Below are 14,071 nucleotides of genomic sequence, written 5' to 3'. Positions count from 1 at the left end.
CTCGCCTATCCTAGTTAACGTTGGGGGATTCAGCAAGCAGTGCTGATCTTGTGTTCATGAAGTGTAGTCAAGAAAGCACCAAAATAGTTGAAATTTCCAGTATCTTCAACAGAGCGCCTGCCTTACATGTCCTTCCGAGTCGAGGAAAAAAACCCAAAAAACATCAGAGCTGATATTATTTTTACTGCATTCAATAAAAAAAAAGCTTTTAGTAACGCAAACGTTTAGTAACGTTTTCAACTTTTTGCACAACAATGATTATAAGGCTCCTCAATGCATACAGCAGAGCATGCTAGCCCTTTAAGCAATATAGGCAGCGTATATTTCACATAAAGACACATAACATAACAGATAAAGACACTTTGCCTGTTTGATTGACATCTTTGTTTGAGTATTAGAAGGGAAATCAGCAGTTGTGGTTGTGATTTCAGCGACGGCGTCCATCACTCACAGGAACGTGTGAGGCTCATGATGATACAAGATGTAGTGTTAGTGTGATTGATAGGAATGCCAGGAAAGAGCTAGTGTAGGTTACATTGCAGAGCCATCAAACCGACAACATCTGTGAGGTTGCAGCTGCAGCTGGAGGCTACCGTGGTGCTAATGGCGGCCTAATTGTCAATTATCCTTTGAGACTCATCTCAGACACCTCTCTTTCTTATCAAGGATTGGAACGGCTATTACCTCAATTAATGAGACATAGGAAACTAAAGGGATAGTTCAGATTTTTTCACATGACATCCCCATCCCCAGTGTAGTACGTCAACAACAGGCCTTTCTAGGTTCTTAGATTATTGTACCAGGCTAGTCTGGAAGGATAACCTACTTTTCTCCTCCAGAGCACAAGCAACCTTTCCATCTCAATTATAGACTATGTTGCTTAGTTATCACTGTCACTTTCATAGGAGCAGATCCGCTGACATGGTTAAGGATACCGTTTTTATCCTTCATTGTAGACATCACAGCAGCCAATACCGGTGGGCCTTTCTCCTCTCCCAGAGCTTCTGATGATGTCCATTTTCACTTCCGTGACGGATGGCTTTTCTTTTCTAAGCTCACTTCCACCAGAGGAACCTGCCTTGCGCATTGTAGACATAATGAAGTGCAAAAAGTGATTTAATAAGTAATTTCATTTCGGCTATTCACTTTATGTAGCTGTGAATGAGACACACTGTAGAGTATCCATCCGTGGCGCGTGAGATGCCTCTCCTCACAGCGTCTCACGAGCCGCTGCGAGTTGCTGCATGCAGGTTTGCAGCAGGGAACGCCCGCTGCACGTGCTGAAACAACTTACTCCAGTATTTAAAAAACAAAATGAAGTAATTAATTAATTTATGGGGCCCCATGCATAACCGCAAAACAGCAAAAGCCGGAACGATGTAACCTGTGGACCATCTGTATGCGCCTGTTTTGTGCTACTTAACTACTGTCACGGAGGGGATTCAGCAAGACAAGGACAATTAGCCAGACACAAAGATTATTTCAGCAACGATAACATCACAACAGAACAAAACAGAGTTACCAGAGTTCTACCTTGATTCATAAAATGACGTACACTTCACGGCATGATCCTGACAATCAACATCTGTAACATTTGAATATGGAGATTTGCATTCAACAAATTTTGCAGACAAAAGTGAAATAACTTGTATAAGACGCACCAGTGTTTAAGTCGCACCCACTAAATTTGGAGAGGAAAACAGATTTCTTCATATATAAGCCACACCGGACTATAAACCGCACATATCCACGTCATTAAATGGCTTATTGTAGCGCGCACGAGTCCATGAGGACCAGGTAGCATTTTATTTGACAGGAGCCAATCATGAGCAATGAAAAAACGACAAGCTTCTCACTGGAAATCGCAGGAGGTCGTTACAATGGGGGATTTCACTTATACATCGCGATTGGCTCCTGGCAAAAAAAGAGCTACCGTTTCCTCACTGACTCGCAAGTGGCACAGTATTTAAACAATTCGTAGTCGTTCTGAAGTAAAGGAGATGTCACGAGATTAGAACATGGCCATAAATTAGCCACACCGCAGGGTTCAACGTGTGAGAACAAAGTAGCGGATTATAAAGCAGAAATGACGGTACTTAAATGTAACTACTTTGCTGTCAGTCTACACGTGTCCCCTGCCTCACCGTGTTTGTTAATGTGCCGCTGGGATTGTTTTAAAAAAAGCAAAACATTCAATACCGAAGAGAGGCAAATGTGTTTTTGAAAATACCTGCGCTCATATGGCCATCGTCTCCTTGCTCTATCACTGTGCCACTCATGACCTCAGAGAAAAATGTAACTTAAAACACTTACATGCATGGACAGCGCTAAAAACCTTCAGCATTTCAGTATGACGAATCAAATTATGGAATGGATTGTGCAAGGAACTCAAACAATGCACTAAAATGAGTGATTTTAAGGAACAGTACAAGCAGTGGATGTTTATAAAGTACAAGGAAGGTACATACAATGCTAGCATATGCAATGCTAACGCTAATCACACGTACACTCACCACTAACTCTTCATTCTAGTGAGTACATAGTCTGTACTCACTCATTATCAAACTTTCTGCTAACTATGAACCCTTTAATCAGCTATTATCTATTTGTTATCATTAAGTCTGCGATATAATGTCTTGCAGTAAATACATACCTTGACTGTCATTGCGCTACAGTGTTATATTGCCTCATCACCTTCCTATGTATTCACAATTGGCAAAGACTACATCTGGAAAACAGGAGGTGAACAAATGAATTGCAACTGATGTGAACTGTATTGTGTGATGTACGCAGGTATAACTCAAAGATATGTTCAAAACGAATTAAATCATAACCATGACCAACTGTGACCCCAATTCATGTAGATTTCTGAAAAGTGTGTATTTAATTCAAATTCAAATGTAACTTGCACAGCAATTCTAGTGACTTCATCGCTACTTTTTAGATAAAAGCACGGGCCAATTACCTGCACTTAGTGTGAAATACCGTACAGTATATTTAAATAACCACTGCGTTATTTAATTCTCATCGTTACCTATAAATTCCACCTCAATTGGCCAAAATGTGATGTGACAAAAGCCTTGCGCATACTGCGAAGTGCAGGGACAGCCTTGACAGGACAAAGGGTTGACAATACACCTTTGTTTAAAAAAAAAAAAAAAAAAAAAAAACACCCACCAAAACGGCTGTGGACACAAACATCGTGCGTTTCCAAATAAAGTGTGTTTTTGCACCTTGCAGGAGATTTAGTTGCTTGATGGTTTGCCTGGAAACCATCAGCGCATAAGACAAGAAGGTCGGCACTGCACGGAGGAATATTTAGAAACAGCAGGAACACAAAGTTATCATTAATTTAACAGTAGCTTTTGTTCCATGGGCAGGAATGTTGAATTAAAGAGGAACAGTGTTTACGCATACACCCACACAGGCTCGTAGGTAGAACCGCTCATATCAGTAATTGAGGTTGTTTTCACTCTCTAACAGGAAGAAAAGGTATATACTAGGATACAGTAATACAGCATATGATAAAAGAAAAGTATGTGCTTTCCCTTCATACATTCATTTAGTCTTTAATGTAAGTCAGCGGCTTCCATTGAGTGACCACAAATGCAGCTACCAGCGGCTAATGCACAGGATTGTGTTGCTGCTTGCAAATGTACACAGGAACTTCCTGTCCCTGTCTAATACAGAAGCACAATTCACACTAATTAAAGTTTAATACTAATTACTTCTTACAGTCGCCATTACACATGAATTAATATAAAAAATGTATGCACTGCTGTTAACTGATTCATTCTTGGCTCCTAATGTTCTGCAGGCTCCCTCAAAGAATGGTGCGATATAAGAAAAAAACATCTGTCTAGTTTGCAAACAGCCAAAATAATGATTTCTCTAATAGTGGTGCTTTGCTGTGTTATGCCCCTGCAAAAAGATCCCTGTGGTAAGGAGGCAGGCGGTTGGCTAGCACTATGACAGGTTTAGAAAACTACTAACCACCACAAAACTAAAGTTTGACAAAAAAAAATGCAATGATGAGGATAGGATGCTTTACGTTTGTCTTTTATTGTGTGGGGAGACACTTGGTTTAGTCCAAACCAGATCATGTAACCTGGGACCACTTGTCAGTGTGCCCCTTGAGCAAGGCACAGAATCCCCCAATTCAAGTGTGTGTGTGTGTGTGTGTGCAAAATCCACGAAGAAAGGGATTTTTACCTCAGGGGATTCAAACGATATCATTCCTATATTATTTTATATCTAAAATAAAAACCCTAATAAAATCTATAAAAATATTACAAATAAAATAATAGTCCAGGAAGTTTTGATTTTTTTTTTCTTTTACATACTGTAAATATGTCAGTTATAAAAATGGACGTCATAAATGATTCCATTATAAAATTAAAGAATTCATGATTCAAATATCAGTTTTACTGTGAAAATTCAATAATGAGGTTGCTTTAATCACATGAATACTGTGTGAGACTGAGACTTCTTACGCCCCACCATGCAAAATGATTAATGCCACCTGCTAGCCGCAAAGTTGCCGCCAGAATTTTTCTGGGCCCCGTGAAAAAAAATCACATCGGGCCCCCTCGGGCAGCCGTTGTCACCACATCTCTAGTTTGGGGGATTTTCTTGAAATTGTCCTCACGTTTCCCCCCCGCAAACGGTAAGTGCAACACTTGAACTGCTGCGGACCGTCCAAGTGCAAACAAGCTGGTTTCAACCAAATCATTCAGTGATTCTTTTTTTGTGAACACACACTGAGTGGGGTGTGTTTAGGCTGGGGTTTGGGGCCATTGAGGACGTTTATGTAAGGGGGCACAGAATTTGAAACCCCCCCTGTATCATACATAATTATCCCCTCTATGGTGAAAATGTCTCATGTTAGCTATCATCGAAATATTTACGCTCTGATGAAAGAGCATCAAACTCATTATGACTGAGTTGGCATTTAGCTCAAATACACTACACACTAGGGTGACCAAATGTTCTGTTTTACCAGGACATATCCTGTCCTGGACGTCCAGGTTTTTTTTTTTTTGTAGAAAGTGATGAAAATGTCCTGGATATGATTGCTTTTCATTGGGCCGTTAAATTGACTGGCATTAGGGCACTCTGCTGCAGGTACAAAATATACCAGCTTATTCACGTTTAAACGTTTTGATCTTTGTTAACGTTACCTGTTACAACAGAGTACAACAAACATAAGTACAGTGTGTGTGTGTAATGGATACCAACTAGTGGGGTTGTGATCGCATGTTGGGTTAAACTCACGACCTGGCGCCTCAGAAAATGTGCAGCACAGTGATGGACTCTTACTCAAGAGTCTCACCTCTTTTAGCTCGCTGCTCGACTTAACTCCACTCAATCAGTGGACCTATGTCGTCGCCAGTTTGAGCCCGGCGTGCGCATGGCTGGACTGCAGGGATGGCCGCTGTTACACGTTATCAAGCATATACACAAGCTGGCATCGTTGGAAGAGTAGACAAAGGAATCTGTCCGTGCAGAATTACAAACTCAGTTTTCTTCTGCGATGTTTCTTTTTTTGGGAGGATATATTAATGGTTAACTTACCGCGGGGAGAAAAGAAGTCTGTCACGTGTCAAAGACCGTAGACAGGCAAACATCCAATCACCAGCCAGAACTCAGCCATGTTTCATTCATGGTCTTCCAGAACGTTGGATATTTTTAACACTTTTCAAATATGTGCATCTTCCCCACTATTCAAGCATTGTGGAGGGAGCCACAACAAGGAGGCTGAAGAGCCGAGTGCAGCTCCGGAGCCGCAGGCTGCCGACCCCTGCGTTAGACCATGAAAAGTACACAAGCAGAGCTGTTTTAAGTCTATCCTCTGAGCCACGGGAAGCCTGTGCAGAGACCTGAGCACTGGACTAATATGGTCACATTTCCTGGTTCTAGTCAGGACTCCAGCAGCTGCATTGTGTATGTGCTGCAGCTGTTTTACAGTTCCTTTAGAGAACTCGCTAGTACCTTTATTATTTAGATCATTGCATTGAAAAAATTGTCAAAGCTACTTTTATTTAAAAAGCACACGAGAGCTAATTAAAAAACTCACTGATGTAATGGCGATACTAAAAAGATGGTTTGATAAAAATAGATTATCCTTGAATCTAAGTAAAACTAAAATAATGCTATTTGGTAATAGCAGGAAGGATACGCATGAGCAAATACAAATTGACGGTGTGGACATTGAAAGAGTGAACGAAAATACATTTTTGGGGATCATAATGGATGAAAAAATAAGCTGGAAATCTCACATTAAAAATATAAAACATAAGGGGGCGGGAAATACCTCAGTATTGAATAAAGCACATTTATCCTTGGCCACCAATCACTCCATTCCCTGTACTCCCTGGTATTACCATATCTAACTTACTGTGTGGAGATGTGGGGTAATAACCATAAAAGCAATCTTCACTTGCTAAACGTACTGCAAAAAAGATCAGTTAGGATAATATACTGTATATAATATTAAAATTCGCTGATTTAGTACATTTTCAAACAGTTAAAATGATGCATAAAGCAAACAATAACCTGCTACCCAAAAATGTCATACGTTACATTTCTACAAGAGAGGAGAAATATGATCTCAGAAAAAAACTAAACTTAAAGCGCGACAACAACGCTACAAACCCACAGCATTTCAGTATGTGGAATGAAATTATGGAACAGACTGAGCTGTTACTTGTATGCATGTTCAAATAAAATTAAACCATTACCATTATCATTAAACCTGCATTGGTTCATATTTTTAGTTATTTTTAAGTTATTATTGCATCATTGAAACTTACCAAAGAGATATTCCATCCCTCCATTTTCTATACCGCTTGTCCTCACTGGGGTCGCAGGTATGCTGGAGCCTATGCCAGCTGTCTTCGGGCGAGAGGCAGGGTACACTGTGGACTGGACGCCAGCCAATCGCAGCCAAAAAGATATTCTTTTAGGCATAATAAAACATGTCGAGTAACCTCTGAGAAGCCCGTCTGAATTTGCGTCTTTTGTTACAAATAGTATTTTGAAATATAGCAATTTTCTATTCACACAGAGGAGACAAACTTTTAAATGTATTTAAATTATAAGGCATTTTTAGTAAACCCTGAGTATTATTTGAGCATCTCATTGGTTTTCGTTAACGGTAATGTGGTCACCCTAGTACGCATCCCACCTACTTATTAACTGGTTTCCATTGCAATTGCTTTGAGTTTTATAAAACATGCAAAAGTGCCTATTTTTGCACGAGATACAGCAAAGGTTGCTTTTCTCATATCAAAGCATGCAGGTTGCAGACAACAGTTTGGCCTGTGTGTCCGTCTTTTTATCGTGTTCTAAATATACGGTACAATTAATGAACATAGGCAGAAGAGAGACAACGCTTGTTTGTTTAGCTCGCTGCAGCGACGACGATGCTGATGTTTGAGGTGTGCTACAGTGCAAGAAATCATTTGATCTTGTAAGGTTTTGATGGCAGAACGTCTGAAAATGAAAATGTGCCCGAAGCAATTGATGATGAGGCGCATTACACAAAAAGAATTGAGGACATGGCTGCCTCAGAGGTCACGAGGATGACACATAACACGCCGCCTCATGCTATCTGCTAAATGCTGCAGTGACTGGGATTTGTGATTAATGCGCCTGCTAAATGTTGACAGGGCTATTAAGCCTTGCTTTTTGGAAAAAAAAACATGTTTAAATCATAAAGGTTCTTTGGACAATACTATCTGCAAGGATCAGTATCCGTTGACAAGTTGAGATGGAGCCATCATATGTTGCCATATCCCTTAGCGTGCTGTACAATCACCGCATTTATGAAAGCTCCTTTATTATTCGGATTAAACTAAAAAAAAATGCTCTTTGAATTAGTAAATTAGAAATATCTTTCATTAGAAAAGTGAAAGGAGGAAAAACTTTCTGAGCCACTGTCAAGTTATGAACCTTGACCAACATCCCTTTCTTTAATGCTTAGACTTCCTCTGTACGGTAAGGGCCGTCTGCTGGAAACACAAGGGTGAAGAAGCTGGCTAATGAATTAAGCTGTGGGCAACTGAAATTGGTTTTGCATATAAGCATTGTAACCACAAACCATAGCCCGTACACATTGGCTGAAAGACTTCAATTAAACATGCTGTTTAAACAAATATCCACAAGCTTGGAGGAGCACTCCTCTGAATTATTCATCAACCGAAAGACGAAATAAATGGCAAATACTGAAATATGCAAAAGCCATTTGTAGCTATGAGCATACAATAATAATTAGGGCACTGATTGTCCTTTGATTTATTTACTTAAAGAAATGTGTTCTTTCTTTCAGGGCTAACAAAAGGAAATAATCTAATAGCAGTAAAACATATGATACAACCCCTGCGGAACCGGTCTTGCCTCTCCTTACAACAGAGAAAATCCGTTTTGAAAGCAATAATAGAACTTTCTTGCGCTCGACAAAAGGGTCAGTGTTCTCACATCACAGTAGCATGTGCGGCGATGGCAAAACAAAGTGGATATGTGGCGCTGCAGATGTGGCGAGGCTTCTGGATTGAGGAGACACGCCACTTCCCATCGGCACTACGGAAGCGGCATTGACAAAAAAGAGAGTATGGTTGAGAGGAGGTCTAACGGATGGGGGGAGATGTGTGTCAAACTAATGTGCCTCCAGGATGTGTTATATAAGGCTATTAAATTGTCAGTGTCTAAAACAGCGCGTAGAGGATACAACCTTTGTTTGTGACAGCCAAATATCCATTTTTCATGTCAGTGTGAGCAGCCACTAGCTTCCTTTCTGGGAACACATGAAATAAAAAAAACAAAAATCTGACGCCTCCACTCACTACTAAATCTCATGAAAGGATAATAGGAGCAGTTAAACCAGAAATGCAAGGTTACAGATGACCACCGTACCTGTCAACATTTGCATGTGAAAATATGGGAAATTTCCTGGGATTTGATTGAATCATGTGACATAGAGCTCACCGCGTCACCTGCAGAGTGGTGTGGTGTGCAAGTTGCACCGTGCACCTTGACTGGCCTGACTTTTCACCTGCTGCAGGATGAGTTATGCCGATGTTTACTGATGCCGAGGCCGAGTGGACCAGAAACTGTGCTGCTCCGGCTGCCAGCGGATTTTTTTTTCATGGAAGTTAAAAAAAACAGGAACGGGAGGACGCAGGGAAACATGGGCAACATATGGGAGCTTCCTGGGGAAACGGGAGGGCTGACAGTGTGCAGATGACCACCATACACCCCACAAGACATATTCTGTTTTTTCCCATGCATTCCGTTATGCCGGTGGTTCTCAGTTTGTTTGTTTTTTTACAATTAATTACCTGATTTGACACTAGAACACATTATGAGTAAGTAAGTATGACCAAATCAGAGGTTGACCTGCATCCCGTAGAGCATTGTGCTCAACCTTTGTGGCACTGACTGAGGCAAAACGTGAGTACAGCTACTTTCAGGATATAATGACCCAGAACAGTGCGAAAACAGGGTGTGGCTTTCTCTCAAGAAATGATATCGTACCTACAAGAGTTGTTTCTGCATGTAGCCCCGCATGTCTTTCTACTTATATCTTATATCTTAACTTGCTATACACAATCACTTGTACATCAGCCTCAATGTAAGAGATTCTCTTCAGTGCGTTGACAATCAATGACCTTTCAGTTGTGCATAGTGTGACGCGGCAAAGGGGACATTTGGTGGGAGGGAGTTCACCACAGTGCAAGGCCACCTCGGGCAACCATGGTTACTTTTTGTCTCTAGGCTAACACCTCCACAGGATGCACACGCTCATATTCTTCCTCACTCTCAGAGTATCTTGTGTGGTGTCATTATTTCCTATTCTCAATTTTACAAGAGTATATTAGACTCATAAAAAGATATGTGCGTTAAAGATGTTGAGTACATTAATATCGGACATTACCTGTGTCTCTTTAAAGAAAATACCTCACACATACCAAGTGCGATAATTCCCACTTTATGAAAAATACTTTTACTATGAAGGGTTTGTGAGAAAATGTTTTATTACCTTCATCAAATGTAAGTATCATTGCATTTATGCCACTTTCGTAGGAATACAACACAACCTGACAGGACTTCAGACCTAGTGGCTAGACTGTCAGTCACTGTTGAACATTAGCAAGCAGCAGAAATGCACATACCGTACCTCGATTAACGTCATTAATCCCATCCAGAAGGTCGAACCGAATCAACTTTTCCCATAAGAAATAATGCAAATCCAATTGATCTGTCCCGGACACACAAAAATGTTAACACAAAACACTTTTTTAATAGTTTTACCTGCAGAAAACAATTCAAAGTGCATATAAATGATGAATGAAAGGGATAAATGAACATTTTACGTCACTTTTACCTTGATTGAAGGCTTGATTTTTGACAAAGACAGTGATGACGATGAATTCAATAGTGTTTCTCACCTTCTTTATCAAAGTACTGGCACTTTGATAAATCAACATTGTTTGGTTCCATTGTTGGTAATTTTGCAGCCGTGATCAATAAGAAAAGCATAGACTTGTGGCGTAACTGTGTTAATTAGTAAAGAAGTACAGGGTTAATCAGTGTTGATGTCATATACGCGCAATGGAGCTGGGGTACAATGGCTTCCGGTACAGGTTTCGATGCTTACACGGTGCTAACAAGGATGTTTTTTGCATTAAGAACACAGTTGGACTCCCACAGAGTATTAACAAACAAAAGAGATGCGAGCCCTATTGTACGTTAACTGGAAAATGTACGCAAACCGAGGCAAATTTTTTACGTAACTTGTGACATAAACTGAAACATATACTAACCCGGGCTTATGTTAACCGAGGTTCCACTACACCAGTTTTAGATGATGCTCCAGTATTTGGTACCACAGTATTCATTCATTCTCTATGCACACCACCATCCAGTTTTTACTTGACCACCCGCTTTTATTTGTGGAAATACAGTCCTATGAGCTCATTGGGTGACTCGATTGTCAAAGTCACCTCAAGCATAAAGCTATTTTGGCTTTGACAAGTCAGTGATTTCAGTATGGAAAATTTTCTTCGGGACACCATTGAGGGTGGAGAATGCGCGACCCAAAAAGTAACATCCCTCACAAGATGCATGACAAACACAATCTGTTCTCTTTTTTACGCCATTCACGGTCTTTGCACCAAATAAATGTGCGCCTTATGAATCATACGGCTGAGGGCAGCGCTGCCTGTATAGCGGTAAAGGAAGAAAAAGAGATTGGGATGCAGCCTACGTCAAGCTGCTCAGGTGAGAGCTAGGAGACGCAGAGAGAAGCAGGTCATCTTGTTTTAATCACAGACCGTATATACAGTGTAAACACTTACTGTGGGGGTCATGCAGCTTGCTGACCTCTGGAGAAAAACACTCTCTACAGTGCAGCTGCCAATGTACAGATGGAGCATATCAATATGCAGTCAAAAGACACGTAGAGTGCGGCGTAATGCTGATATTACATCCCTTATATTGTAGGTATCTGTTGTTGTGTTCACATAGAAACACTTAAGAGGAAACAAATGAAATGAGGAGCAGCATGTCGCCATGTATACCTCAAAGTGATGAACTAACGCTTTTAAAAAACATCTCCCCCATGGATCTAAATATCAATTGGACAGGTCTCAAGTGATCCCTCGTCTTCTGTAATCTCGATTTCCCCGAGTAATACCGGTCACGTTGAACTTGTGGCTTTTGGCTGGCTTTAATGATTGGCCCAGTGGTCTGCATCCACTGGCCTTCTTGCCACCAATTCATGACCCGTCAACCCCAATCCTCCCACCAATCCAACAGGCGCACAACACAGAGCGCAGAACAAATGTCTCTGTGTCAAGATCAATCTGGACGGGCAGCCCATCTTCTGCTCATAAAACTGGCATCTCATTTATCCAAGAGTGAGGACTCGCCACACCGCGCTAAATGAAATGACATCCTTTAAGCATCCTAAGGAATTCAACAATTTAGAATCTTTCTCTTTTAACACATCTCGGATGTTACAAAACATCCTGCGTTCTTAATGTTTCCAATGTGAATAATGAAATGCAGGGTATAAAATGCTGCCGATATGTTTTAGCTTCACGGGTCCGTGGAGGAAACAACGTGAGGACACTCCCTAGGAAGTTGTTGACTGCTTCCCCTCTGTCAAACCTGACGGTAAATGTTTACACACCTCTCAGCCTGCTGAAAATGAAAGTTCAACTACAGCGGTTTGGTCATTTTCTATTCAGTTCAATTTCAGAAGGTGCATTGTTGCTGTCGCTCAGCAAATTGAGGGGAGTCAATGTAGCATGAATATCAGCTGCGGTGAATCGAAGAGAAAAGTGCAAAATGTACTGAATATCTAAGGGATCTTCAGTGAGGGACTGAATTCAATTAAGGTTAAATCTTAATTAAGAACAGCAAGTGGAAGATGTGTCTGTCCTAGCTCAACACCTAAGTTATAATCTTAACAAAAACAATGACTTCCTGAACATTGAATTAACCTTTAATGACTAAATTGTAGTTTTTATTCTACTTGTTTTTGTTTTCATTGCAGATTATATAAGTTACCTGCTCTAGTATTATAGTTTTTGTTCACTAAAGCAGAGTGTGGAGGTGTAAGATAATATCCAGTCTATAGCTCCCATAATGACTGTAACCAATGGCAACCATTTCTCCAGTATTTGCCGACTCCTAGCCACATATTTTTTCACCCCTAAAGCAAGGTTTTGCATTTGACCTGTTTGGCATGAAAATACGGTGGAAAACAAAAAAAAGTGCATGTGTGCAAACAACAAGCACCAACGGGAGGGATCATATCCAGGAACTACGCCTTCACTGCATGAAATACTGATCAACGCGTTAACATTTTGAACAACTGTGGCTTGGAACAATTGCTGACACCAAAGGGTTGCTGTTATAAATGAAGAAAAAGAGGAAAAACATTTCTGTTGTGACATCTTCTTCCCTTTTAGGTTGGACCCAATGACAGTCAGTGCTCTCAACAAAAGAAAGCTAAAACATCAAAGTTCTTCTCCATAAAGTTCTTTGTCAGGTCAGACAGCAGCTTTAGATATGTGATGTATGAAAACTTTCTTTGTTTTGCAGCATGTCCTTGGCACGTGCTGTCTCATGCTGGGGTGTGTTAAAGCATATAAAAATACAGGCATTGATTTGTTGCAAGGTTAAAAATTGTTTTTTTCCATTGAGATAGTGAAATGAACTCAGAGGAAATCGAAGCAAGCTTGTGACAATCTAATTAAACGTGAGAAGCCAAACAAGTTAGGGTTTTCCGAGAGCAAAGGCAGCAGCTCCTTTGTTCAATAATCAAGTGAAAAGGCATTTTCTGCTCCTCTGGATGCTTTGCTAAAATCGGTATTATGCACAGCGGGAAGGAAAAGACCTAAGAGCTCACCGATCATGTGGATGGTGGTTCGCCCAGGCCTCGTCCCATGGTGCTGCTGTATGGTGTCGTAGAAAGTGGCCTGACACAGCTGAATGGCCGTCACACTGACCCAAAGGCACAGGCAGAGCAGCCAGGACATGACAGGACACATCTGCTGAGGATCAGGGCAGCAAAATACATCATGTTCTCAATCTGTGACTTCAACTCATATACAGTAATACAGTAGATAGAGAAAATAAACATACTGAACATTTGTTTGTGCAATGCTCAAGGCCAAATATATGTGAAATGTGATAGAGTTATAGGCCAGTGAGGTAAATTGAGAAAATGTCTATGGTGAGGTTGTACATTACATATTGGATAGATGCCTCTTAACACATCAACTGCTGTTTGACACGTTTAAAAAAGGCCATTGGAAAACGGCTGTTATCAATACAATTTAAAGGTGTTATCTGCCTTCATTAGGTACTGCATTGGGACGCTAACCCACGAAAACTGCATATTTTCACCCACTTCCTGCTCCGACACTGCAGGCCACGGTTCACGCAACACACACGCATGGACATTAGCCATGTTTGTTGTAGGCTAAAAATAGCAATTTGGCAAAGTTTTTTACTAATGTTAGCTATCACTGAATGTACAGACTATCATAACCAGTTCCAG

At 40.7% G+C, this 14,071-nt stretch overlaps 1 protein-coding gene across 4 annotated transcripts in view; it reads right to left on the bottom strand.

Moving 5' to 3' along the window:
• LOC129191450 (chemokine-like protein TAFA-1) overlaps positions 1-14,071 on the bottom strand; it is a 59,679-nt gene that overhangs the window by 23,095 nt on the left and 22,513 nt on the right. For 2 of the 4 annotated variants that reach the window (XM_054794837.1, XM_054794829.1), the window contains exon 2: positions 13,418-13,562. In XM_054794837.1, coding sequence (XP_054650812.1) covers positions 13,418-13,559 — 142 coding nt within the window. In that variant the 5' untranslated portion in view covers positions 13,560-13,562. The remainder of the gene's footprint in view (positions 1-13,417; positions 13,563-14,071) is intronic. The other 2 variants (XM_054794820.1, XM_054794846.1) reach the window with 1 other exon arrangement.

This window comes from Dunckerocampus dactyliophorus, chromosome 1, assembly GCF_027744805.1.
Source record: "Dunckerocampus dactyliophorus isolate RoL2022-P2 chromosome 1, RoL_Ddac_1.1, whole genome shotgun sequence".
In the NCBI taxonomy this organism is placed as follows: Eukaryota; Metazoa; Chordata; class Actinopteri; order Syngnathiformes; family Syngnathidae; genus Dunckerocampus; species Dunckerocampus dactyliophorus.
Note: the sequence above shows the minus strand (reverse complement) of the source record. Positions and strands in the feature narration are given on the sequence as shown.